The sequence below is a fragment of the Hoplias malabaricus genome, chromosome 8 (genome assembly GCF_029633855.1).
Source record: "Hoplias malabaricus isolate fHopMal1 chromosome 8, fHopMal1.hap1, whole genome shotgun sequence".
NCBI lineage: Eukaryota > Metazoa > Chordata > Actinopteri > Characiformes > Erythrinidae > Hoplias > Hoplias malabaricus.
Window position 1 is genome coordinate 7841074 of NC_089807.1, and position 23943 is coordinate 7865016.

Consider the following 23943-nt stretch of genomic DNA (forward strand, 5'->3'; position numbering starts at 1 on the left):
TATTCAGTGCACTCATTGTGTCAGTTTTGCTCCGTTTTACCTCGTCTTTGTGCTCTCACATGTACACAGGTCCAGTGCTGTGATTGGACAGAAAGGCTTGACGTCGACGCAGGATGCAGCTCAAAACGACTTGTTATATCCAGTGTTTTCAGGCTATTGTAGATAAAACAAGTGACTGGGCTTTGGGCTGCGTGACACTGGGAAAAAACTGACTTTGCAATTACTTCTGTGTCTTTGGTGTCACATTAGAGAATTAACATGAGTGACAACATGGGCTATTTTTTCATTCATTCATTATCTGTAACCCTTATCCAGTTCAGGGTCGCGGTCGGTCCAGAGCCTACCTGGAATCATTGGGCGCAGGGCGGGAATACACCCTGGAGGGGGCACCAGTCCTTCACAGGGCCACACACACACACACACACACACACACACATTCACTCACACACTCCTCCAACTCCTCACAGACAGTCACCCGGAGGAAACCCACACAGACACAGGGAGAACACACCACACTCCTCACAGACAGTCACCCGGAGGAAACCCACGCAGACACAGGGAGAACACACCACACTCCTCACAGACAGTCACCCAGATGAAACCCACGCAGACACAGAGAGAACACACCACACTCCTCACAGACAGTCACCCGGAGGAAACCCACACAGACACAGAGAGAGCACACCACACTCCTCACAGACAGTCACCCGGAGGAAACCCACACAGACACAGAGAGAGCACACCACACTCCTCACAGACAGTCACCCGGAGGAAACCCACACAGACACAGAGAGAACACACCACACTCCTCACAGACAGTCACCCGGAGGAAACCCACACAGACACAGGGAGAACACACCACACTCCTCACAGACAGTCACCCTGAGCGGGAATCAAACCCACAACCTCCAGGCCCCTGGAGCTGTGTGACTGCAACTCTACCTGCTGCGCCACCGTGCCAACATGGGCTATTTGACATTATATAATAAACTAATAAAAGAACTATACACTGCACAGTTGTGTGTCACTCACAGCCTCTAACAACAAACTCTGTGCATCCAAAATTGAAGTAAAATAAATGAATAAAACCGGTAGACCGTAAACAGACGTGTTGCAGAAGAAGTTGTGTATTATCCTATTATTCAAATAAGCAAAAAAAGGTTAATGGAGCTGTATACAACTACTTTAAATAAAGAGCAAGTGTGGTCTTCCCACTTCTCTCCTTTCTCTTAGTAACGGTTAAAGTGGGCTCCACTTCAGTCCCACTCCTGGAGCAGTGGATATTAAACTCGGTATGCAAATTCATGACCCCCCCACCCCCCCATTTACTGCTGTGATGCTTAGAAACGGTAAAACGGTGTGATAGAGCTCCCCATCTAGTTACGTTTGTCCTACAGGTGCTCGAGCTCCGTGGGGAAGATGAAGTGGGCTTTAGCAGGGACACACTAATCAGCCTTTCACGATATGATTGATAATGTTAATGATTATGGTGTGTTTACTCTCTCAAAACAGCAAACTTCACTGTCAGTGACTGTAAATCAGAGTTATGAAGTGTAGCTGAAAACGGCACTAAAATTAATCTGAGATCAGTCATTAAAACGTAAACGTGCATTTATTTGTCTTTGTACAGTTTACAACTGAATGTGTCAGTGGCAGTGAAACACACACACACAAGTGCACTATGGACAGTGAGCACATACACACATATGGAGCAGCAGGCTGATTTCCTGTCGGTTGTGGGGCTCAAACCTAGGGCCTTCTCTAACCATGAGGCCATGGCTCCCCCGGACACATTATGACTATTAGGTGCCGTCGAGTCGTTTCTTACTCCTGTCTCACTCCAGGTGCCGGTGCGGAGAGTTTGAACTGTGCTACAGAAGAAAGAAAAAGTTTGTTAACTTTGTTAAATTTATATTAAGGTAAAATAAGTATATTATGTTGAAACCCTTTGAAACGCCGTATTCATCACCACATTCCCAGAATGGAAAGCTCTGGGAGCTGGCGAGTTCAGATGATGGTTGGGGGGAAAGGGGGGGGGGGGGGGGGGTTTACAGGTTTCCCAACTGCAGCGATATATGAGGATAAATTAGGGGTGTCCTTTGCAAATGAGATGTAAATAAGGACCTAGGACTCAGGAGCTTGTTTCTACTCGACTGAAGCTTATTCATGAGGAGAGCAGATCACACGTCATTCCACTTTACACTCGTTTCTACACAGACCTGATGAATAAGGGCCAGTGGGTCCAGTGTGTCCAAGGTGATGTGGACCAGGGTAATTGGAGCTGGTCCTGTCTGTGGTTTCTGTGTGGAGACAGCAGCATGACACGGGAGGTAGAGGGTGAGAGAGAGAGAGAGAGAGAGAGAGAGAGAGAGCGAGAGATGGATGAGTCCGGGGCTGCATTGCTCTTGTCAGTGGCTCTCTGCTCTGGAGGCTGTTAATGTGCAGTGTATCATTCATAAGCTTAATACTGGCATCACTTTCAGCTAAATAGCATCATTTGTCAGAGAGAGCAGGAGGCTGGGGAGAGGACGAGGAAAGGGCTGCCTGCCTCAGCGCCGCTGATAAGCACAGACCATACACACACACACACACACACAGTAACTAGGCTTTACTGAGCAAGAGAATTGACACACTTGACCTACACACACACACAGACACACACACAAAGGCAAACATATACAAACCTACACTGAGCTAAAGCCTGTAGCTTCACACATTGGCCATTTTATCAGAAACACATGCCATAGAGGTGTACTTTATGGTTAAAATGGTTGGAGAGTAGCACTTTATCTGCCTCTGAAACCTTCCACTGCTGTAGAGGAGCTGCAACAGAACAACTATTATGTGAACCACAGCCGACTATTTGTTGGTGACAGTTTTTGGTAGTGATCCAGATAAAGGCACATTTTCCAATGATCTCTATTTCTTTAATAATAGCCTGCTTGGTTCTACCCTGAGTACTGACAGGAAACTACAGGAAACTGTACTTGCACGGCAAGTCACATAACCCACAGCTTAGGGATGGTCTCAAAATGTTATCACGGTATACAGGATTACTGTGAGGTGGGAGGGGCATGTACTTTCAGGCTCTTAACTATGAGCGCAAAGTCGAGTGAAGGGTTTTTGGTGCTGTGCACTTCAGACACGTTTTGGCAAAACAAACCCATTCCTGAGAGATCAACGTTCAGCGAATCTTTGGATAAGTTTAAAAATTAGCTAAAAAAGATGGTTCTACGCTGCTTAGACACTTAAAGACACTTGGTTTAGCACACCACAGCAGATGATGTTCCAACGAACTGAGGCTCAAATCTCACACATTTAGAGTTAGAGCCTCATAGCTGCGAGTGAAGTGTCTTCGGAGTGTTTTGTCTGTGTTGAAATTAATTCCTTTCTCTTTTAACCCAAACCCAGAGCTAATATCACAGCTGCGGTGGGCCACCCAGGCTCCCACAGCGCCCCCTCTCTGTGGCTCTCTTAAAAGCACATGAATGAACTCTTGGCTTGTATTTAAAGACACAGGATTTTTAAATACTGAGGTATGTGGTATTACAGTTGCTCTCCAGTCGCCAGGATGGCTTCCAGTGTGTGTGTGTGTGTGTGTGTGTGTGTGTGCGCGCGCGCGCGTGTGTGTGTGTGTGTGTGTGTGCGCGCGCGGGTGTGTGCTCACTCTCCCTAAGATACTAGAGAGTGTGTGGGTGTGTTTGTATAAAATAAAACCAATTCATATTCACACACATACCCACGCATGGTTAGGAAGTTCACCACAAGAGGGTGCTGTTCACTTTCTTCACATCGAAGACACTTTGTGTGATCGTTAACTAGGATCTCAGTGTACAGAGACGGCCAGTTACCGCAGCCGTGTCCCCACCAAGCCATAGCTGCTGCTCAATTCCTGCATTTAGCGGAAAGTTCTCACATTCCTGGGGCTGGAAGACTAGAGATTTCTCACGACTGTCCATCTGTTATCCCACTCCACCACAACTGCCCACAGACGATGGATGCCCCCACCTCCCTCCCCCCGCAACGGGCATCTGAAATGGCCCAGAGTCTGGGAGAAAGAACCAAGCCCTTATTATTAATGAGCCTGTAGTAAAATGCTTAATTTGCACCGTCTTCAACCAAATTATAACTCACACTGAAAGCCGCTGAATTTGCATAAATCTCATTAGAAAGAGGGAGAGAGGTTCATAAATCGTTCTATTAATTAGTCCTTTTTTCACCTCTTTTTCTTGCCACTGTGGTGTGTATTAATAAAAGTGGGAGGGCGTGTGTGTGTGTGTGTGATTGTGAGAGAGAGACTAATTGGCCTTTGTGGTGGCTGGTGTTTAGGCTGGTGACAGATGTGATGGAGCAGGAGGTTTGTTTCCACGTGTTTCAGCTACTGATGCACATGCAGTTCCTTGTATGAATACACAGTGGGGGTAAATCGTGTGTTTGGGCATGAGACAGAGGGCAGGAGTTCAAAAGCTGGGCGTTTCATCGAGGGCCTTTGTCATTGATCTCGAATGATCCTGGGGTTTCGTCTGGATTCTCAGCTCCAGTGAGTGGAACTGTGTGAATGGAGGAAATGAAGTGACCCAGTGAAAGTTGAAGTGAAATTTAAATGAAGATATTTATCTTATAAAGGTCTAGATCTACGGACTCCTCCAGAACACACTTGGCCTCGCTCTCTGGGGAGGGTTGATGCTCCTCTGCTCTGCTAACAGTGCTAGAACTGGTGTCTGTGAGTTGATGTGACAGATCTGAGCGGTTTGCCTTCTCCTCTGGAATGGTAAACCTCAGTGGCACTGCATTTGTATTTCTGTGGACTCAAGTGTCTCAGGAAACGTGTGTTTTCCCTCACTCTCTAGAGGCTGGTGGCCTATATGTGATCGAGGGGAGGGGAGTGCGACTCACTGACGAGTGCAATTAGTGCAGACCAATAATTATGTAAAAAATGTGGCAAAAAACAAGTTCATGGGATGATGGGATATGTTACTTTCAGCTTTGTGTGATCCTGAGTCGTGATCCAGAACTCAAACAGTTCAGTTGTCCAGTGTCCAGCGAGTGATGTATAAACACTGTAACTCATTCTTAAGACTATATTAATTCATATGTAGTTAAATTTTACATTTCAAAAAATTACAATTTTATTACATTTATTTATTTTTATTTAACACGTATGAGAAGTGCCGGCACGGTGGTGCAGACGGTAGTGTCACAGTCACACAGCTCCAGGGACCTGGAGGGTGTGGGTTCGATTCCCACTCCAGGTCACTGTCACTGTCTGTGAAGAGTGTGGTGTGTTCTCCCTGTGTCTGCATGGGTTTCCTCCGGGTGACTGTCTGTGAGGAGTGTGGTGTGTTCTCTCTGTGTTTGCGTGGGTTTCCTCCAGGTGACTGTCTGTGAGGAGTGTGGTGTGTTCTCCCCATGTCTGCGTGGGTTTCCTCCGGGTGACTGTCTGTGAGGAGTGTGGTGTGTTCTCTCTGTGTCTGCGTGGGTTTCCTCTGGGTGACTGTCTGTGAGGAGTGTGGTGTGTTCTCCCCGTGTCTGCGTGGGTTTCCTCCGGGTGACTGTCTGTGAGGAGTGTGGTGTGTTCTCTCTGTGTCTGCGTGGGTTTCCTCTGGGTGACTGTCTGTGAGGAGTGTGGTGTGTTCTCCCTGTGTCTGTGTGGGTTTCCTCCGGGTGACTGTCTGTGAGGAGTGTTGTGTGTTCTCTCTGTGTCTGCGTGGGTTTCCTCTGGGTGACTGTCTGTGAGGAGTGTGGTGTGTTCTCTCTGTGTCTGCGTGGGTTTCCTCCCATGCTCCAAAAACACACGTTGGTAGGTGGATTGGTGACTCAAAGTGTCCCTATGTGTGTGTGTGTGAGTGAATGCGTGAGTGTTGCCCTGTGAAGGACTGGCACCCCCTGAACTGGATAAAGGTTACAGAAAATGAATGAATGAGTAGTAAACAGAGTGGAGAAGTAAAAAAATCAAAGGTGTCATTTTTCATTCAGTCAGAGTGCCAAAAAACCCACAGCTGAGAATCAAAAAAACTAAAAAAAAAAATAAAAATAAAAAAATATATATATATATATATATATACATAAATACACACTCTCTTTTTTTCCTGTACACACAACAATGGTCTTAAACCTCTCCTCATGAGTTTATAGATTAATGCACTCATCTATAGATAAAGTGTCACTGTGTTACAACACACTGCTGCAAACTAAACACATCACCCTCAGAATTCAGTTAATTCATTAATAACAGGCCAGGGATATGGTTGGAATTCTCTAAGTGAGACGCTCTGGAGCAGCTGCACATGAGCCCAAGCTCACCACACCACACTCATTCCCAACAATCGAGCAGTGGGCTACAAACTGTTCTCTTTAATGACGAAGCTCCATCCAATACCTCTGTGGTTTGTTTGGGTGGTGTTTGTGATTCAGAGCTAAAAATCCATCATCAGCTCCAAAGGTTTGTCACTGAATGCCTCCAGATCCTCTCTGCAGTGTTGTAATGTCACGTACAAAGCCTTACCAGAAAATTAGAAGGCGTTACTGCAGCAAAGAGGAAAAACTCCCAGCTCCTACCCCTCATTTCTTAGGAAACGCAGGATGAACAGCGTCCTGGAGGTCTGCGCTCTTTCAATTCCATTAGTGTCTGACTGTGTTAATCATGTCTTGAAGAGAGGGAGCACCCTCCCTGCTGCTCAGTTGCTTATCACACCTTTAATCTTCCATGCCTCCCTCCCTTATTGCCCCCTCTGTAGTGTAGAACCCCTCTCTCTGTCTAGTACTACAGTCTAATGCCCCCTTTTCTCGCTCTTTAATGACTGCGTGATGTCCTCTGACCTTGTACGAGTGTGTGAAGCGAACGCCGGTGTGTGTGTGTGTGTGTGTGTTTGTCTGCAGCGTGGAGGCTCTCAGAGCCTCTTTTGTTGGTGTTTCTCATTAGTGCGGGTTTGGCATCATCCTGGCGACTGGCGCTCTAATCTCATCTAAAGCCAGAATGGGTGAGGGAGCCCCTTGCCAGGTGCCTCTATAAACACACACCTGTTACCGCACACACTCACACACACAGGACTGTTTATATACAATGACAGGTGGTGGGGGCATACATATGTCCCTGATGTGTGTAGATATGTTCATATGTAAGTACCTTCATATAATAACAGTATCGCTACTATCAAAAGACAAGAACGTATCTCCAAAAAGTAACTTTAAAGAACAAGGAAAAAAGCTTATATTTCAGTGGATGTCAATGCAATAAAAACATTTTATTCAGAGTAATTCTGGCAGAATATCATTGGTTGATTCATCCACAGTGTGAAGGACAGCTATGTATATGTGTGTGTGTGTGTGAGAGACAGAGAGAGAGAGAGAGAGAGAGAGAGAGAGAGTGTCTTGTTTGGTGTATACTCTTAGTTCAGTCTGTGGGGTCTGCTGTCTCTGTAACTGTTGTTTGCGGTTCTTTGTTACTGTGTATTAGACTCTTATTGTGCAGATGTCCTGCTGATTTTTCTCAGCATGTTTCCTGAGTGTTTGCTCAGCGCCTGAATCATTGTGGAGTGACTTCTGTGACTAAAAACGTGGGGCGATGTGTTTCAGTCCAGGGACTCAGCTGTATCTGTATTAGAAATGTACAATATTCAACAATGTATATAACCTCTCTCTGTTTCTCTCTCTCTCTCTCTCTCCCTCCCTATGTCTCTGTCTCGCCCCCTCTCTATGGCTCTTTCTTCTTTCTTTCTCTCTCTCTTTCTCTGTCTATCTCTCTCTCTTTCTTCTTTCTTTCTCTCTCTCTCTCTTTGTCTATCTCTCTCTCACTCCCTCTGTATCTCTCTATCTCTCTCCCCCTCTCTATGTCTCTTTCTTCTTTCTTTCTTCTTTCTTTCTCTCTCTTTCTCTGTCTATCTCTCTCTCGCTCCCTCTGTCTCTCTCTTTTTCTCTCTCTCTCTCTCCCTCTCTCTCTCTCCCTCCCTCCCTATGTCTGTCTCTCTCTCTCCCTCTCTCTCTCTCCCTCCCTATGTCTCTCTCTCTCTCTCTCCCTCTCTCTGTCTCTCGCGCTCTCTCTCACTCCCTCTGTATCTCTCTATCTCTCTCCCCCTCTCTATGTCTCTTTCTTCTTTCTTTCTTCTTTCTTTCTCTCTCTTTCTCTGTCTATCTCTCTCTCGCTCCCTCTGTCTCTCTCTCTTTCTCTCTCTCTCTCTCTCTCTCTCTCTCTCTCTCTCTGTCTCTCTCTCTCTCTCTCTCTCCCTCCCTATGTCTCTGTCTCTCTCTCCCTCTCTCTCTCTCTCACTCCCTCTGTATCTCTCTCTCTCTCCCCCTCCCTATGTCTCTGTCTCTCTCTTTCTCTCAATCTCGCTCTTTCTTCTTTCTTTCTCTCTCTCTTTCTCTGTCTATCTCTCTCTCTCTCTCTCTCTCTCTCTCTCTCTCTCTCTCTCTCTCTCTCTCTCTCTCTCTCTCTCTCTCTCTCTACAGGGTCCTCAGTGACTCAGCTCCGGGCGGAGGACCCTGATGATGAGGTGTTGATCTATGGCATAGTTGGTGAGGAAGCCTCACGTTTCTTTGCTGTGCAGGAGAGCAGCGGGGTGGTGTGGCTCCGGCAGCCCCTCGACCGTGAGGTAAACACACACACACACACACACACACACACACAAACACGACACTCACACAAACACGACACTCACAAACAGCACACACTCATTTCCATCTAACTGGACTTACGTTTTAATTCACAAATAATTGACACACAAGGGACTTTTGTTGTTGACAGACGCTTGTGACACTGTGCACCACTGAACAGATAGTGAACCTTACATAACCTTTAATAAATAAAATAAGAACGGAGTAAAACAATAAAAGTCAAAATAAATAAATACATATTAAGTCCATAATAAACGTATGTAATTTAAAGAGTCAAGGAGCACATCTATGAGACAGAGGTGAGAGGAGTCCAAGGAGATGGAGAAAGAGCATAAACTCATGACTCGGGTTGAGAGTCTATATATGACAGACTTATCCAAAATGTACTTGTGACTCAATTTGAACCTGTCCCCAAATGACTCATGAATCACTTTTGGCTTGTACATTGATTCAGTGATTCATATGATTCATGATTCAACTTGGACTCCTTTTGAAACGACTTAATAATACAACACACAGGACACTCTTCTTCACTTTCTGTCACTGAAGTGTCCCTGGACAAGGCATCTGACCCTCAACTGCTCTCTGGGCACTGTGTGTGTGTGTGTGTGTGTGTGTGTGTGTGTGTGTGTGTTTACTGGTCAGCTGGTCAGCTCTACTACAGTCATTACCAGAGTGACATCACACTCTTAGTCCTGTGACCTACAGACTTTTGAACACCTCTCTGTGACTGTTCCTCTTTCTCCCACTTAAAGTCTCCTCTGTAAATGTACAAACCTCTTGTATCTTGAATCTTTCTTTCCCACAAATCTCACCCCCCATTGTCTTTTTAAAGTTTCATTTACTAAAGGGGCCCAGAGTCTGAGAAGGGTGCTCTATAAACAGACGTTATTATAATCTGTATTTTTAATGAAACTATCTCTGAGCTCGGTATTCCTTCCTGAAGAAGGGTAGTGTGTGGGACCTGGGGGAGACTTGGTGAAAGGTGGGGGGACTGGAGGATAAACTAATACAAAATGAAAACAGACTACAGCATGTTTCCTTTTATTCCACAGACAAAGTCTGAGATGCAGGTGGTGTTTTCTGTCAGTGACAGTCAGGGGGTAAGTATTCTTCTATAAAACTAAACAAATACAGTACGTACATTCATCCCACCCTCTGTCCACCCCCCCCCCCCCCTCCCACACTCTGTCTCTCTTCATTACCTTTTAACATAAAGTTTAACGTGTATTTGACGAACGGTTCTGTGTTGTTTTCTGCAGGTGGTGAAGGACACCCTGAATATTCAGATTGGAGATGTGAACGACAACGCCCCCACCTTCCATAACCAGCCCTACACCGTTAACATACCAGAGGTACTGAGAGTGTGTATCACCACACCCCCAAACACACGAGAGGGAGAGAGAGAGAGAGACAGAGAGGGAGAGAGAGAGAGAGAGACTGAAGAGTCAAGGAGCTCTGAAACTACAGGAATTTGGTTTTGGGTCATGTGTAAATCTCAAGGAGAAACTGTAGGAGTGTGCATTCCCCCAGTTACAGTCTATTACAGGTGTCAGGACACAGGGCAAATAATCAGAGCCAAGAAAATCATTGATTTATGGAAAGATGTTGGCTCCCTGAAGGTGAGGAGCTGTACACAGTGACATGCTTTTATTTGTTCGTGTAAATCAGTGGCTAAATCTAGAAGTGAAAGTTATGATGAAAAAGAAAAAAGGGAAAAAAAGTGTTCTGTGTCCTGAGCTGGGGCATCTTTAGCTGCTGTTTTCACGACATGGTACCTACTCTACTCCACTCTGCTAGACTCTTTACTGTCCCTGGTCCCTGGTTAATTTTCCACTACAATAGCTCCCTCACAAAATGTATTCGGTGTCGTCTCTAACCCCGTCTCTAAGGGGAACAGTGGTCTTTGGAAACCACAACTGTAGTGGTGGGAAAGTTAAGCGGTGTTTACTCATGGTGTATCGGCGTGTTGTTGTTGTTTGGGACTGAACACAGCTCCGTCATCAGTTCAGACAGATCAGTAGAGTTTGTTCCTTCCTTGTTGCAAATCACAAACGTGATCTCTGCTGCAGCTGGAGATTTTACAGATGGAGAGTTGGTGCTGGTCGTCTGCGTCGCGTGGCGTAGAGTGACGACTCTCTCTGGACGATCAGCGCTCTGCAAGGTTTACACGCCACGGTTTAGTCCCTACTCGACTCGCTCTGAACCACGAGAGAACAGCCACTAAACAAGAACCCGCTTCCAGAACCAGGACCTGATTCACCTGGTGGAGGAGGAGAAAAGCCGAGTGGAGTAGAGTGGAGTCGAGTAGTGAACCATGAAGTGAAAAAGTGCCATCTCACCAGCTGCTTCCTCATGCTCTTTAGTCTGATTTTCATCGCCAGAGGCTTCTGTCTTCCAGTAAGCATCACATTGCAGCTGTGAAGGTCCTTAAGGTGGAATGCTTCTGGACTCAGGTCTTGCTGGTCAGATGTGACAGTTGCTTTCTTGCATTTGTCCAGGTCTCAGTCCTGCCCTTTGCAGCACTGGTGTCTTGTTTGTCTTTCCCAGTCCTGCTCTGGAAGTCTCTCTCTGTCTCTCAGGTTTGGTCTGTGCTGCTTGGAGACATGCCTGCACACTGCCAGGTGAAATGTGTGTGTGCTACAGACAGTATTAACTCTCATGGATGGACTGTTGAGGAGCTGAGTTGTTATTGTGTTTGTATCCACCTTAAACCCTGGAGATGGGGTTTAGTGAAGAGGCGTTATATCTATGATCCCTTTGTGATCAATTAATGAATAAATATTAACAGCTAATCCTGCTAATACAACAATATCTTCTCCCAACTGAGCCAATCAGATTGTTTTTCCTTCGTGGCCAGTTGTGAGGGATGATCACAATACCACAAGGATCAAACCCCACAGCAGTGTTCTCCCCCTGTGTAAACAGCCCCTGTTCAGAACGCCTGCTTTCAGCACCTGTTCCTTTAAATGATAATGAATCGCTCGCTGTTTACACCGACCCCGAGTGCACAGCAGTGAGGAGCGAGGAGCAGAAGCTCTGGTTTTTAGCCGTTTTTGCTTTGTTCTCTTTCTTCTCCGTTTTTACTCAGTGCTCTTATTTCTCTGCGCTCGTTGGGTGTGTTTCGCTGTGTTTAACCTCATCTTTGTGCTCTCATAAACGCGGGTCCAGGAAGATTGTGACTTGACCCTTCCCATGGAAATAAACAGTTCAAGTGTAAATAGGTATTTGTCTAAATTCATGGTAAAGTCAGTAAGGTGTCATTAGGTTGAAGGGGATGATGGGTTCCGTTTTAGTTGCAACGGAAACTTGTTCATTTCTTTTCTCTCGTTCGAAAGAGTCAGTTTTACACCGTGAACATCTCTTCTTCTTCTCTCTGTATCTATAGCTCACAGCTTTATCCTCAGACAGAGAGAAATGGCCTCCGCACACTGTATTTACTTTTTTTTTGGGGAAGTCTTATGTGTAATTAAACAAATGGCTGATTACATTCTTCTCTACTTCTTCTTTTTCTTTTTCTTCTTTATCTTTTTCTTTTTCTTCTTCCACTACTACTTTATATAATACTTATTTTCTTGTTCTTTTTCTGCTTCTCCTTCTTTTCTTCTTCTTTTTCTTTTTCTTTTTCTTCTTCTTTTTCTTTGTCTTCTTTTTCTTCTTCTACTACTACTTTATATAATACTTATTTTCTTGTTCTTTTTCTGCTTCTTTTTCTTCTTCTTTTTCTTTTTCTTCTTCTTCTTCTACTTTATATAATACTTATTTTCTTGTTCTTTTTCTGCTTCTTATTTTTCTTCTTCTTCTTCTTCTTCTTCTACTACTACTTTATATAATACTTATTTTCTTGTTCTTTTTCTGCTTCTTACTCTCCTTTTGTTTGTCCTTTTTGTTTTGAATCTTCAGCTTCTTTATCTTTGTCTTTCTTCCTCATCTTTTTTATTCTTCTTCATCGATAATTCTCCCACTCCTCATTTCCCATGGCTCTCCATCTGAAAGTTTAAAAATGAAGAATTCCATAGTTCTGTTTTTATTTTAAATATTTACACATTGAGGAAACTGTGGTCATCAGGGGTTTTTATACAGTGCAGCGCTTGGTGGTGATGCATGTGTAGTTCAAATCATCTGTCTCCCTGTCTCATGTAATAACATGTCATGACCCTCTCATCCATCCTGACCCTGACAGAAACGACAAGCTGCCTCTTAAACAAACTACACTCCAAGGTTTGACTTTGGCTTTCACTCCTTCAAACACTCGTCTCTCAGCCTTAAACAAACACAGCAGCTCTGTCAGTGGGAGCAGGAGGAGCAGCAGGTAATAGCCAGGACACCCATGGCTTTATTAACATTACGTTGAGAATGAGGTGCTCAACGTAATACGCTTCTTTCCTTGAATAACTTACATCTTACATCTTTTTTTTTTTGCATTTGTATTTAGCATTTTGTCAACATCAGGAGTGGTTTAGGACTATTTCTACTGTCCATTTATTTACAGTTTATAAATGTATTTAATTACAAATTAATTACATAGTGTGCAGTGTATTTTGTGTACATACAATTTACATATCGTCTTTATTTACATAATAACTTCTCCAGTTCATACTAAAGTCTCCAGTCCCACCATTTTTCAGTGATGCACCTTTGTGACAGTTGTTGGGGAGAGAGGGGTATCCTCCCAGAGAGCGATGCAGGTTGTGCTCTCTCTCTCTCTCTCTCTCTCTCGACCTGTGATCTCTGGGTGAAAGAGCCAACACTCAGACCTCTGCACCCCGTTTTAGGCCACAGTTCCTCTTCTGCTCTGGGGGATGAAGGTGGAGAGAACTGAAAGTTAGGAGTCTGCACTTTCTGCAGAATTTGATCTTGTTTTTAAACAAAGGAGAAATATTACACCAGAATTACACCAAGTTTACGGTTTGTGTGTGTGTGTGTGTATATAATGTTAGCATGTGTGTATTGTGACTTATGGTTTGTGTGTGTGTGTGTGTGTGTGTAATGTTTGCATGTGTGGATTGTGACTTATGGTGTGTGTGTGTATTGTGTGTATCATAGTGTGCAATACTGTATGTTGCATGTTTGTGTGTGTCATGTTTTTGTGTGTGTGTATATACTGTGTAATCTCTGAATGTAGTGTGTGTGTATGTGTATCTTGTGTTTATGTACGTGTATGTATTGTGTGTGTGTGTGTGTCAGTGTCTGTGTATCTTGTGTTTATGTATGTGTATGTATAGTGTGTGTGTGTGTGTGTCAGTGTCTATGTATCTTGTGTTTATGTATGTGTATGTATTGTGTGTGTGTCAGTGTGTATATGTATCTTGTGTTTATGTATGTGTGTGTATAGTGTGTGTGTGTGTGTCAGTGTGTGTGTGTATCTTGTGTTTATGTATGTATGTGTATCTTGTGTTTATGTATGTGTGTGTATAGTGTGTGTGTGTGTGTGTGTGTCAGTTTGTATGTGTATATTGTGTTTATGTATGTGTGTGTATTGTGTGTGTGTGTGTGTCAGTTTGTATGTGTATATTGTGTTTATGTATGTGTGTGTATTGTGTGTGTGTGTGTCAGTTTGTATGTGTATCTTGTGTTTATGTATGTGTGTGTATAGTGTGTGTGTGTGTGTCAGTGTCTATGTATCTTGTGTTTATGTATGTGTATGTATTGTGTGTGTCAGTGTATAAAAAAAAAAAAAGAAAAAAAAATAAAAAAAAAAAAATAATAATATATGTATCTTGTGTTTATGTATGTGTGTGTATAGTGTGTGTGTGTGTGTGTGTGTGTGTCAGTTTGTATGTGTATATTGTGTTTATGTATGTGTGTGTATCTTGTGTTTATGTATGTGTGTGTATAGTGTGTGTGTGTGTGTGTGTGTATCTTGTGTTTATGTATGTGTGTGTATAGTGTTTGTATGTGTATCTTGTGTTTATGTATGTGTGTGTATAGTGTGTGTCAGTGTGTATGTGTATCTTGTGTTTATGTATGTGTGTGTATTGTGTGTGTGTATGTGTATTTTGTGTTTACGTATGTGTGTGTGTATTGTGTGTGTGTGTGTGTCAGTGTGTATGTGTATCTTGTGTTTATGTATGTGTGTGTATTGTGTGTGTGTGTGTGTCAGTTTGTATGTGTATCTTGTGTTTATGTATGTGTGTGTATTGTGTGTGTGTGTGTGTGTGTGTATTTTGTGTTTATGTATGTGTGTCAGTGTGTATGTGTATCTTGGGTTTATGTATGTGTGTGTATAGTGTGTGTGTGTGTGTGTGTGTGTATCTTGTGTTTATGTATGTGTGTGTGTATCTTGTGTTTATGTATGTGTGTGTATAGTGTTTGTATGTGTATCTTGTGTTTATGTATGTGTGTGTCAGTGTGTATGTGTATCTTGGGTTTATGTATGTGTGTGTATTTTGTGTGTGTGTGTGTGTGTGTGTGTATGTGTATTTTGTGTTTACGTATGTGTGTGTGTATTGTGTGTGTGTGTGTGTCAGTGTGTATGTGTATCTTGTGTTTATGTATGTGTGTGTATAGTGTGTGTGTGTGTGTATCTTGTGTTTATGTATGTGTGTATAGTGTTTGTATGTGTATCTTGTGTTTATGTATGTGTGTGTATAGTGTGTGTCAGTGTGTATGTGTATCTTGTGTTTATGTATGTGTGTGTATGGTGTGTGTGTGTGTGTATCTTGTGTGTGTATAGTGTGTGTGTGTATCTTGTGTTTATGTATGTGTGTGTATAGTGTGTGTGTGTGTGTGTGTCAGTGTGTATGTGTATCTTGTGTTTATGTGTGTGTGTATAGTGTGTGTACCCTGTGTTGTTGTGTGTGAATGTGTGTGATGACTGGGTGAATGTAGGGAAACATGGACATTTTCTCTCCATTTTCTGTTTCTTTTTTTTCTTTGTCCACCGTCCTCATCATGTCCCTCATCTCCGAGTCCTATTTGAGTGGAACTGGCCCCCTGTGGAGCGTCCGTATCTACTGTCCCCCCTCGTTTCTCTTCTCCCTCGCTCCTGCCTTTCCCTTCTCCTTCACTCCCTTCAGTCTCCTACTTTCTCCTCTCTCTCTCTCTCTCTCTCTCTCTCTCCTTCAACTCATCCTTCCTCCCCCTCGCGCCTTTTCTCCTTCATCTAATCCTTGATATGAGGTAATTGGCAAAGCCAAGCAGAGAACTTCAAAAAGGGAGTGAAGTGTCTCTCTCCGTCTCCTTCTCTCTCTCTCTCTCTCTCTCTCTCTGACTCTACCTCTCCTTCTCACTTACTCACTCCCTCTGACGTGTACACACACACTTCTGCTAGCGTTTATATTGTGGGTTTGTGTGTGCACATCCCACACTCCTCCCCAGACCAAATCTTCAAAGCCTCAGGCGATTTTTCGTCTTCTATCACTATGAGTAAATAAAGGAGAGAGAGAGAGAGAGAGAGAGAGACAGACAGAGACAGAGAGAGAGAGAGAGAGAGAGAGAGAGAGATGTATTTAACTCAGACTGTGTACCCAGACTCAGGCTGTGAGAGTGGAGAGGGGCTGCAGTGTTTGTTCCCTATCCTCCGTGGTCAAGTCTGTGGTGAAACTGTTCCTCTGAAGTCTGATTGATCGGTTCATTCTGTTGAGGGCAGGCCTCTCTTGATTATTTTCTTGTCTGCGATTATATTCTAAAGTGATTTTATTTCCCATCCTACAAACAGACTGTGAATGAATAGCCTTTTCCACCTCAGGAACAAACAGAACAGAACAAAACAAATAAAACACCCACCCCCTTACGTCCCCCAGCATCGTGCTTCTGATTGTTTTTTTAACAGTGTTCTCGCTCTGATGTATTCCTGTGTTCCTGTGTTCCTACATGTTCTAGTGATTAGTCTTTATGCTTTGTCACAGTTTTCTCTTTGTGTTGGGCTCCTGTGTTCGTCCTCTCGGTGTCTGCGGCTCCATCTCTAACAGCTCTGTACTCCCAACACATGACTCTACATATCACCTACAACCCGGCTCCGGCAGAAACAGTGCAGCACTTTGGGCTGGAGACACACTTCCTTAGGGCCATAGCTTTTAACACACATTTTAAAAGAACATTTTAAAGCACAAGTAAAACACTCTCCTGTGCATTCACGTGGACGTATATAAAGAAATGTACGTTTCTATTTCCCACTAAATGTATAAACGATTATCAGTCAGTTCTAGGGTCTGAAGTTTGCCTCGATGTGTGATTTTGAGCACTGGGCATTTACCTTTATTTAGAAATGAATAGGAATCTAATTTAGTTTGTTTTTAAAATAATATTCCAAGTTGATTTATCAATAAATCGATGCCCTTCATCATGACTTTGTGTGTGTGTCTGTGTGAGTGTGTCTGTGTGTGTGTGAGTGTGTGTCTGTGTCTGTGAGTGTGTGTGTGTTTCTGTGTGTGAGTGTTTCTGTGTGTGAAAGTGTGTCTGTGTGTGTGTGAGTGTGTGTCTGTGTGTGTGAGTGTGTTTCTGTGTGTGAGTGTGTCTGTGTCTGTGAGTGCGTCTGTGAGTGTGTGTGTGTGTGTGTGTGTGTGAATGTGTTTCTGTGTGTGAGAGTGCGTCTGTGAGTGTGTGTGTCTGTGTGTGTGAGTGTGTGAATGTGTGTGTGAGTGTGTTTCTGTGTCTGTGAGTGCGTCTGTGAGTGTGTGTGAGTGTGTGTCTGTGTGTGCGAGTGTGTGTGTGTGTGAGTGTGTTTCTGTGTCTGTGAGTGAGTGTGTGTGTGTGTGTGTGAGTGTGTGTTTGTGTGTGTGTTTCTGTGAGTGTGTGTGTCTGTGTCTGTGTGTGAGTGTGTCTCTGTGTGAGTGTTTCTGTGTCTGTGAGTGTGTGTGTGTGTGTGTGTGAGTGAGTGTGTGTGTCTGTGTGTGTGAGTATGTGTCTGTGTGTGAGTGTGTTTCTGTGTCTGTGAGTGTGTGTGTGTGTCTGTGTGCGAGTGTGTTTCTGTGTGTGAGAGTGCGTCTGTGAGTGTGTGTGTGTCTGTGTGTGTTTGCAGTGCTACACTGTTAGAAACAGTCTGATTAAAGCATTGGGCACAGACTGAATCATTGTTAACCGTTCTCTGAATGACAGTTAATCATCAGCTAAAGTTTTGTGGCGGTGACAGCCCTAGTTTAAATCTGTCCGTCTCCTTTCAGCGCCACGTTTCTTTAAACATACAGTGGGCTATCTCTCTCCAGATAAGTCAGTGTCCTCTGGCTCTTGCGGGGGAAGGGGAGGATGAAATTTGACATCCGTTGAGATGAAAAACTGGGAATTCATCCTTCTGGGTTTAATCCAGAGAGGGAGAAGTGTATCAGGGTGAGGAGAGAGTGTGTGTTTCTGTCTGGTAGCTGCTGTCCTTTTTTTTGTGATTAACTCTAAAGCAATGAACTCTTTCAGCATTTTCACTGTTGTTACTTTAAATGGCTGTTAATGCTCTGTCACTCTGTGAGACGCCCCTCCCTCGTTGCTCCACCTTGTAGATGGAAAGTCAGAGACTCATCTGTCGCTGCACAGTGTGTGTCGGCCAAATCACACCCGCTCCGTGGGGGTCCTGACTGTTGAAAAACTGGGTGAAACGGGGCCAAGGCCGTATGCAGAGCAACAGACTACAGATCGCTCCTGGATGTTCCGTGGCGCTGAAACGAGGGGTCGGAGGTCATGTCTTAGTTCATGGCGTAGTCCACTGGCTCTTCAGTGTGGAGCTGTACACTGTAAATGACAGTAAATCCAGCCCCTATCTTAAAGACTACCAGGCAATATGCACTAGTTCTGATCACTGTGTGTACGCTCCGCCCTGAAGGAGAAAGCTAATCCCGGTTTGGTGATGAGATATTGTTCCTTGGAAGTCGAGCCAATGCTGCAGCACTGGAAACACCCAGTATTAGGTCGCATTGGATTAGCGAAGCCTCAGAATGAACCGTTATTAATGTCATTAGGATGAAATATTTAGCGCTAATGAAGCTAATCGGGGACAAGAAGGGAAGGGCTAGTCTGGTTTTCCACTACCTTTTCTGTGTGTTTTCCATTTCTATCCCTCGCTCCACTCCTCTCAGTCCAGCCACACGTCCCCCTGCTCCCCATTCTGCATTTTTATGGCCTCATTACCTTCCAAGACCCCTCTGTGACCCCCTCACAGTTGGAGGGCACACAACACGGCATCACTCCATCAATCTGTCACTCAAACGGAGTGCCACCGTCTTCCACCAAACTGCAAGCGATCTGCCAAAAGCCCGTGGAGAGAGAGTCTTGTCTCGTTTCTTATGGCTGTCTTTCTAATTCAGACAGTCATTTTGATCATGAAATAGCATCAGTTTGTATTTATAGTGCATTTGGCATGAGGTTAAATATTAAACCAGTTTATGCTCCACACACTGGGTCTCCCACATGGGTGTGGTTAGGTTTAAAGGAACACTACATAATGTTTTTACATTTAAGTCACAGGTTTAAAATGTTTGTGATGCTCCACTGAGCTGTAACAGGGAGAATAGAGCAGAGACTACACTATGTAACTGCTGTAGTCGGTTTGAAACCTCCTTCTTCAGAAACAGCTGAGGTTTAATTCATTGATGGAGATGAAATAACACATTTCTCACTGAAAGTATTCTTTTTCTCGCTTTAAAAGAAAATATTATGGACATTAATGTGGGGATCTGGAGCCCACCAACCTGCACACTGTGAAACAAAACCTCCCAGTCTGTTTTCTGTATGCTACGTAATTGAGAAAACCCCGCCCTCTCGTCTGGGTCTGTCCAATCACAGCGCTGGACCCGCTTTTGTGATGTTAAATGCAGCGAAACAGACACAACGAGCGCGGAGAAATAAGAGCACTGAGTAAAAACGGAGAAAAAAGAGAACAGAGTGAAAACAGCTAAAAACCAGAGCTTCTGCTCCTCGCTCCTCACTGCTTTCATACCCTCCTCCAAATACTACATAGTGCAGTTTCTGCAGTGCCCTGCTCATGGCAGAGGTATCTGGAGTTTTTTGGAGAGGACTTCACATACTGAAGAGCTCAAAACGAGATGAGGATATCTCTCTATTCCTGCTTCATAGTTATTTTTGCTGTTTCTGATCATTTAAAGAGGAAATGTCTCCAAAGTTGGGAGACGGCTAACTGCATTAGCGACAGCGCTACAGGACCGAACAGCTCGGTTCACAAACAAGTTTCTGTGGCAATTCAAACTGTGAATAAAAACTTTTTTTTCCCTCAAATATACAGTTCCACTTTAAAAACACGGAGCTTCTGAATGTAAACAACGCAGAGAGAACAGTGTTTCCCTTTAATTGCACCCCCTTTAACACACTCAGGGGACAAGGGAGGAGCAAGGAGCGAAACAAAAGCACATGGACAGAGGAGAGCGGGGCAGAGCAGGAGGTCACAGTAAACACTCTCAGTCTCTCTGTCTCACGCTGGAGCGGTCGTCTGTGACACACCTGGAGTGAGTAATGAAGTCAGTGGGTAGATCATTAAAGGAGGCCGTCCAGGATGAGTTCCTACAGAGAGCAGAGGCTGGGGGCTCAGTGAGGGGGACTGCGGGGTGCTGGGCTGGAGGGTGGCTGTGAGTGAAATCTTGTAATTGGTGGTTAAATGCATGATTTTTTGTGAGTGAGGGAGTGTCTGAGTGAGGGAGTGACGCTTCAGACATGAGAGGAGCGGTTGGTCTAGGGTAGTGTCTGACAACACGAACGAGCTGCAGAGATTTATATCTGTCTTTTTCTCTCTCTCACTCTCTCTCTCTTTCTATCTCTCTCTCTCTCTCTCTCTCTCTCTCTCTGTCTCTCTTGCTCTCTCCCTGAGGGGGATATTTTCATGATGGCATGATGACCATATCATTGGCCAAGAAGTATGTACAGCTGCTTTAAGGGTGCTTTAAATGCCTTCAAACGATATGCTTTTAGGTGTGTGTGTGTGTGTGTGTGTGTTTATGAGAGAGTCAGAGTGTGTTAGGGGTGTGTGTGTGTGTGTGTGTGTTTATAAGAGAGTCAGAGTGTGTTAGGGGTGTGTGTGTGTGTGTGTGTGTGTTTATGAGAGAGTCAGAGTGTGTTAGGGGTGTGTGTGTTTATGTGAGAGTGTGTTAGGTGTATGTGTGTTTGTGAGAGAGTGAGAGTGTGTTAGTTATGTGTGTGTGTGTTTATGTGAGAGAGTGAGAGTGTGTTAGTTATGTGTGTGTGTGTGTGTGTGTGTGTTTATGTGAGAGTGTGAGAGTGTGTTAGGTAAATGTGTGTGTATGTGTGTGTGTTTTTTCTAGCTCCTGTGTGTTCCGACCTATATTTTGTAATTTATTTGAAGGGCAAATGCATGGAGACTGTGTAATCTACACTCAGCAGAGAAAAGGAAAAAAAGCCTGTCACTGTGGTGGTCCCCTCAAGGGCAGCTTTAGTTAGGGGCCATAACTGTAACTATTGTTTTATACAATTCTTTTGTAATAATTGTATTTTTTTTTTATTTTGCACAACTGCCCGAGTCAGAAAACATCGGATAAAACATACCTCTCTGATTCTGCTCCGCTTCTGACGTCAAGTACAGAGACTTTAGAATGGCCCCGCCCCCTTGTCTGAGTCTGTCCAATCACAGCGCTGGACTCGTGTTTATGTGAGAGCGCAAAGACGAGGTTAAACTCAGCGAAACAGACACAACGAGCGCGGAGAAATAAGAGCACTGAGTAAAAACGGAGAAGAAAGAGAACAGAGTGAAAACGGCTACAAACCAGAGCTTCTGCTCCTCGCTCCTCACTGCTGTGCGCTCGGGGTCGGGGTGAACAGCGAGCGGCTCATTATCATTTAAAGGAACAGGTGCTGAAAGCGGGCGTTCTGAACAGGGGCTGTTTACACAGGGGGAGAACAATGCTGTGGGGTTTGATCCCTTTGGTGTTTTGACTGTATGTCCTTGTGGAAAGAGGAAAGTATGTCTTCTTTAACTCAGACGTTTCTATTGGGTGGAATCATCACATGCAGAAAAGAGCAGTGGGTTTTGGCACAAAGTCAGTGCTGTGTTTTAATAAAGCGTCAGCTTTTCTGCTGCAGAGCGTCTCAAACTGTGTCAGAGAGCGTGACGTGAGCTTTTAAACGGCAACACTAATGACATTATGCACTGCTTTCAGATTGAGCCCAGTCCTGTTGAGACAAGCACAATAAACACACACACACACTGCTCACACTGCTCATACACACACACACACACACACACACAAACTGCTCATACAAACTGCCGTCTTCTTTTCTGTGTTTCTGCTGTTATTGCCTCCCTCTAATAATCTCCTCCAGAAGAAGACCGTGAATTAACATTCAGACGATTGCTTTTCAATATCAACCTTACTCCGTACGCATGTGTCATCAATCTGTTTGGATGATGTATATTTGAATAGCAATCGCTGTCAGATAAGGCTCAGCTGATGGAGCTGATACAGCTCTGTTTTTCCCTGCTGCAATGCTCTGTATAAATGTATTGGAAAGTATTGGCGTCCGATGATAGATAAGCAAACTTTTGGCTTATCTGTTTATTTCTCTCTCTCTCTCTCTCTCTCTCTCTCTCGCTCTTTCCCTCTCTCCATCTCTCTCTCTTTTTCCCTCCCTGCCTTCTGTCTCTCTCTTTCTCTCCCTGCCCTCGCTCTCTCTCTCTTCCTCCCCTCCGAGTCTCTCTCTCTCTGCTCCTCTCTCTCTCCCTCTCTCTCCCTCCCTCCCTGCCCTCTGTCTCTCTCTCTCTCTCTCCCTTCCTGCCCTCTGTCTCTCTCTCTCTCTCCCTTCCTGCCCTCTGTCTCTCTCTCTCTCTCTCTCTCCCTTCCTGCCCTCTCTCTCTCTCTCTCTCTCTCTCTCTCTCTCTCCCTTCCTGCCCTCTCTCTCTCTCTCTCTCTCTCTCCCTTCCTGCCCTCTGTCTCTCTCTCTCTCTCTCCCTCCCTGCCCTCTGTCTCTCTCTCTCTCTCTCCCTCCCTGCCCTCTGTCTCTCTCTCTCCCTCCCTGCCCTCTGTCTCTCTCTCTCTCCCTCCCTGCCCTCTGTCTCTCTCTCTCCCTCCCTCTGAGTCTCTCTCTCCCAATCCCCCTCCCTCTCTTTCCCTCCCTGCCCTCTGTCTCTCTCTCTCTCTCTCTCTCTCTTCCTCCCCTCCGAGTCTCTCTCTCTCTGCTCCTCTCTCTATCTTTTTCTCTCTCGCTCCTCCCTCTCTCTCTCCCTCCCTCCCCTGAGTCTCTCTCTCCCCCATCCACTCTCTCTCTCTTCCTCCCCTCCGAGTCTCTCTCTCTCTGCTCCTCTCTCTCTTCCTCTCTCTCCCTCCCTCCCTGCCCTCTGTCTCTCTCTCTCTCTCTCTCTCTCCCTTCCTGCCCTCTGTCTCTCTCTCTCTCTCTCTCTCTCTCTCTCTCTCTCCCTTCCTGCCCTCTGTCTCTCTCTCTCTCTCTCCCTCCCTGCCCTCTGTCTCTCTCTCTCTCTCTCCCTCCCTGCCCTCTGTCTCTCTCTCTCCCTCCCTGCCCTCTGTCTCTCTCACTCTGCTCCTCTCTCTATCTTCTCTTCCCCCCCTCTGAGTCTCTCTCTCCCAATCCCCCTCCCTCTCTTTCCCTCCCTGCCCTCTGTCTCTCTCTCTCTCTCTCTCTCTCTCTCTTCCTCCCCTCCGAGTCTCTCTCTCTCTGCTCCTCTCTCTATCTTTTTCTCTCTCGCTCCTCCCTCTCTCTCTCCCTCCCTCCCCTGAGTCTCTCTTTCCCCCATCCACTCTCTCTATCTTCCTCCCCTCCGAGTCTCTCTCTCTCTCTGCTCCTCTCTCTCTCTCTCTCTCTCTCTCTCTCTCTCTCTTCCTCCCCTCTGAGTCTCTCTCTCCCCCATCCTCTCTCTCTCTCTCTCTCCCTCTCCTCACTGGATCTGATCGTGGAGGGTGAGAGCGCTCGTCCCCACAGACTCGTGCTCGGCTGGAGTGGTGTGTACAGGGCGACTCTGATGTTTGATTTGTTTCTCTGGCAGCGCTACAGAAGCTGTGTTTTTGCGTGAGGCCGCTCTGAATCCCGTCTGCTTCTTCCTCCGCTTCAAAACAGGGAGCTGTCAGAGGCTCAAATCAGGCTGGTTTGCTCCGCGGCCGCTGGCCGTCCAGCTCTGAGGAGACATGACGTGCATGCAGCAGGTAGCTAATCAGCTCAGAGACAGAAAGTCATGAGACTCTGGGCTGGCACTCGCAGCTCTCAATTAGAGACGAGGAGATGACTCTGTGCCAGTGATGCACTGATTCATTTGTAGAGTCCTTCAGATCCTGCAGATGAATCTCGAGCTGCCAGAGCTAAATAACAAGTGTTTCATTGTTTCTGCTTCAGAGTCTGCCTCAGTGAGCATTAGAACAGAGTCAGTAAAGGGTCAAAGTGATGCTGTTCTTGTAAAACTATATGCAGAAGGGCTTTGAAATTTGCAGGTGT

General features: G+C 45.1%; 1 protein-coding gene across 2 annotated transcripts in view; it reads left to right on the forward strand.

The window, feature by feature from the left end:
* cdh23 (cadherin-related 23) overlaps positions 1-23943 on the forward strand; it is a 422443-nt gene that overhangs the window by 109276 nt on the left and 289224 nt on the right. For both annotated transcript variants that reach the window (XM_066679568.1, XM_066679567.1), the window contains exons 4-6: positions 8449-8591; positions 9669-9716; positions 9876-9968. In XM_066679568.1, coding sequence (XP_066535665.1) covers positions 8449-8591; positions 9669-9716; positions 9876-9968 — 284 coding nt within the window. The remainder of the gene's footprint in view (positions 1-8448; positions 8592-9668; positions 9717-9875; positions 9969-23943) is intronic.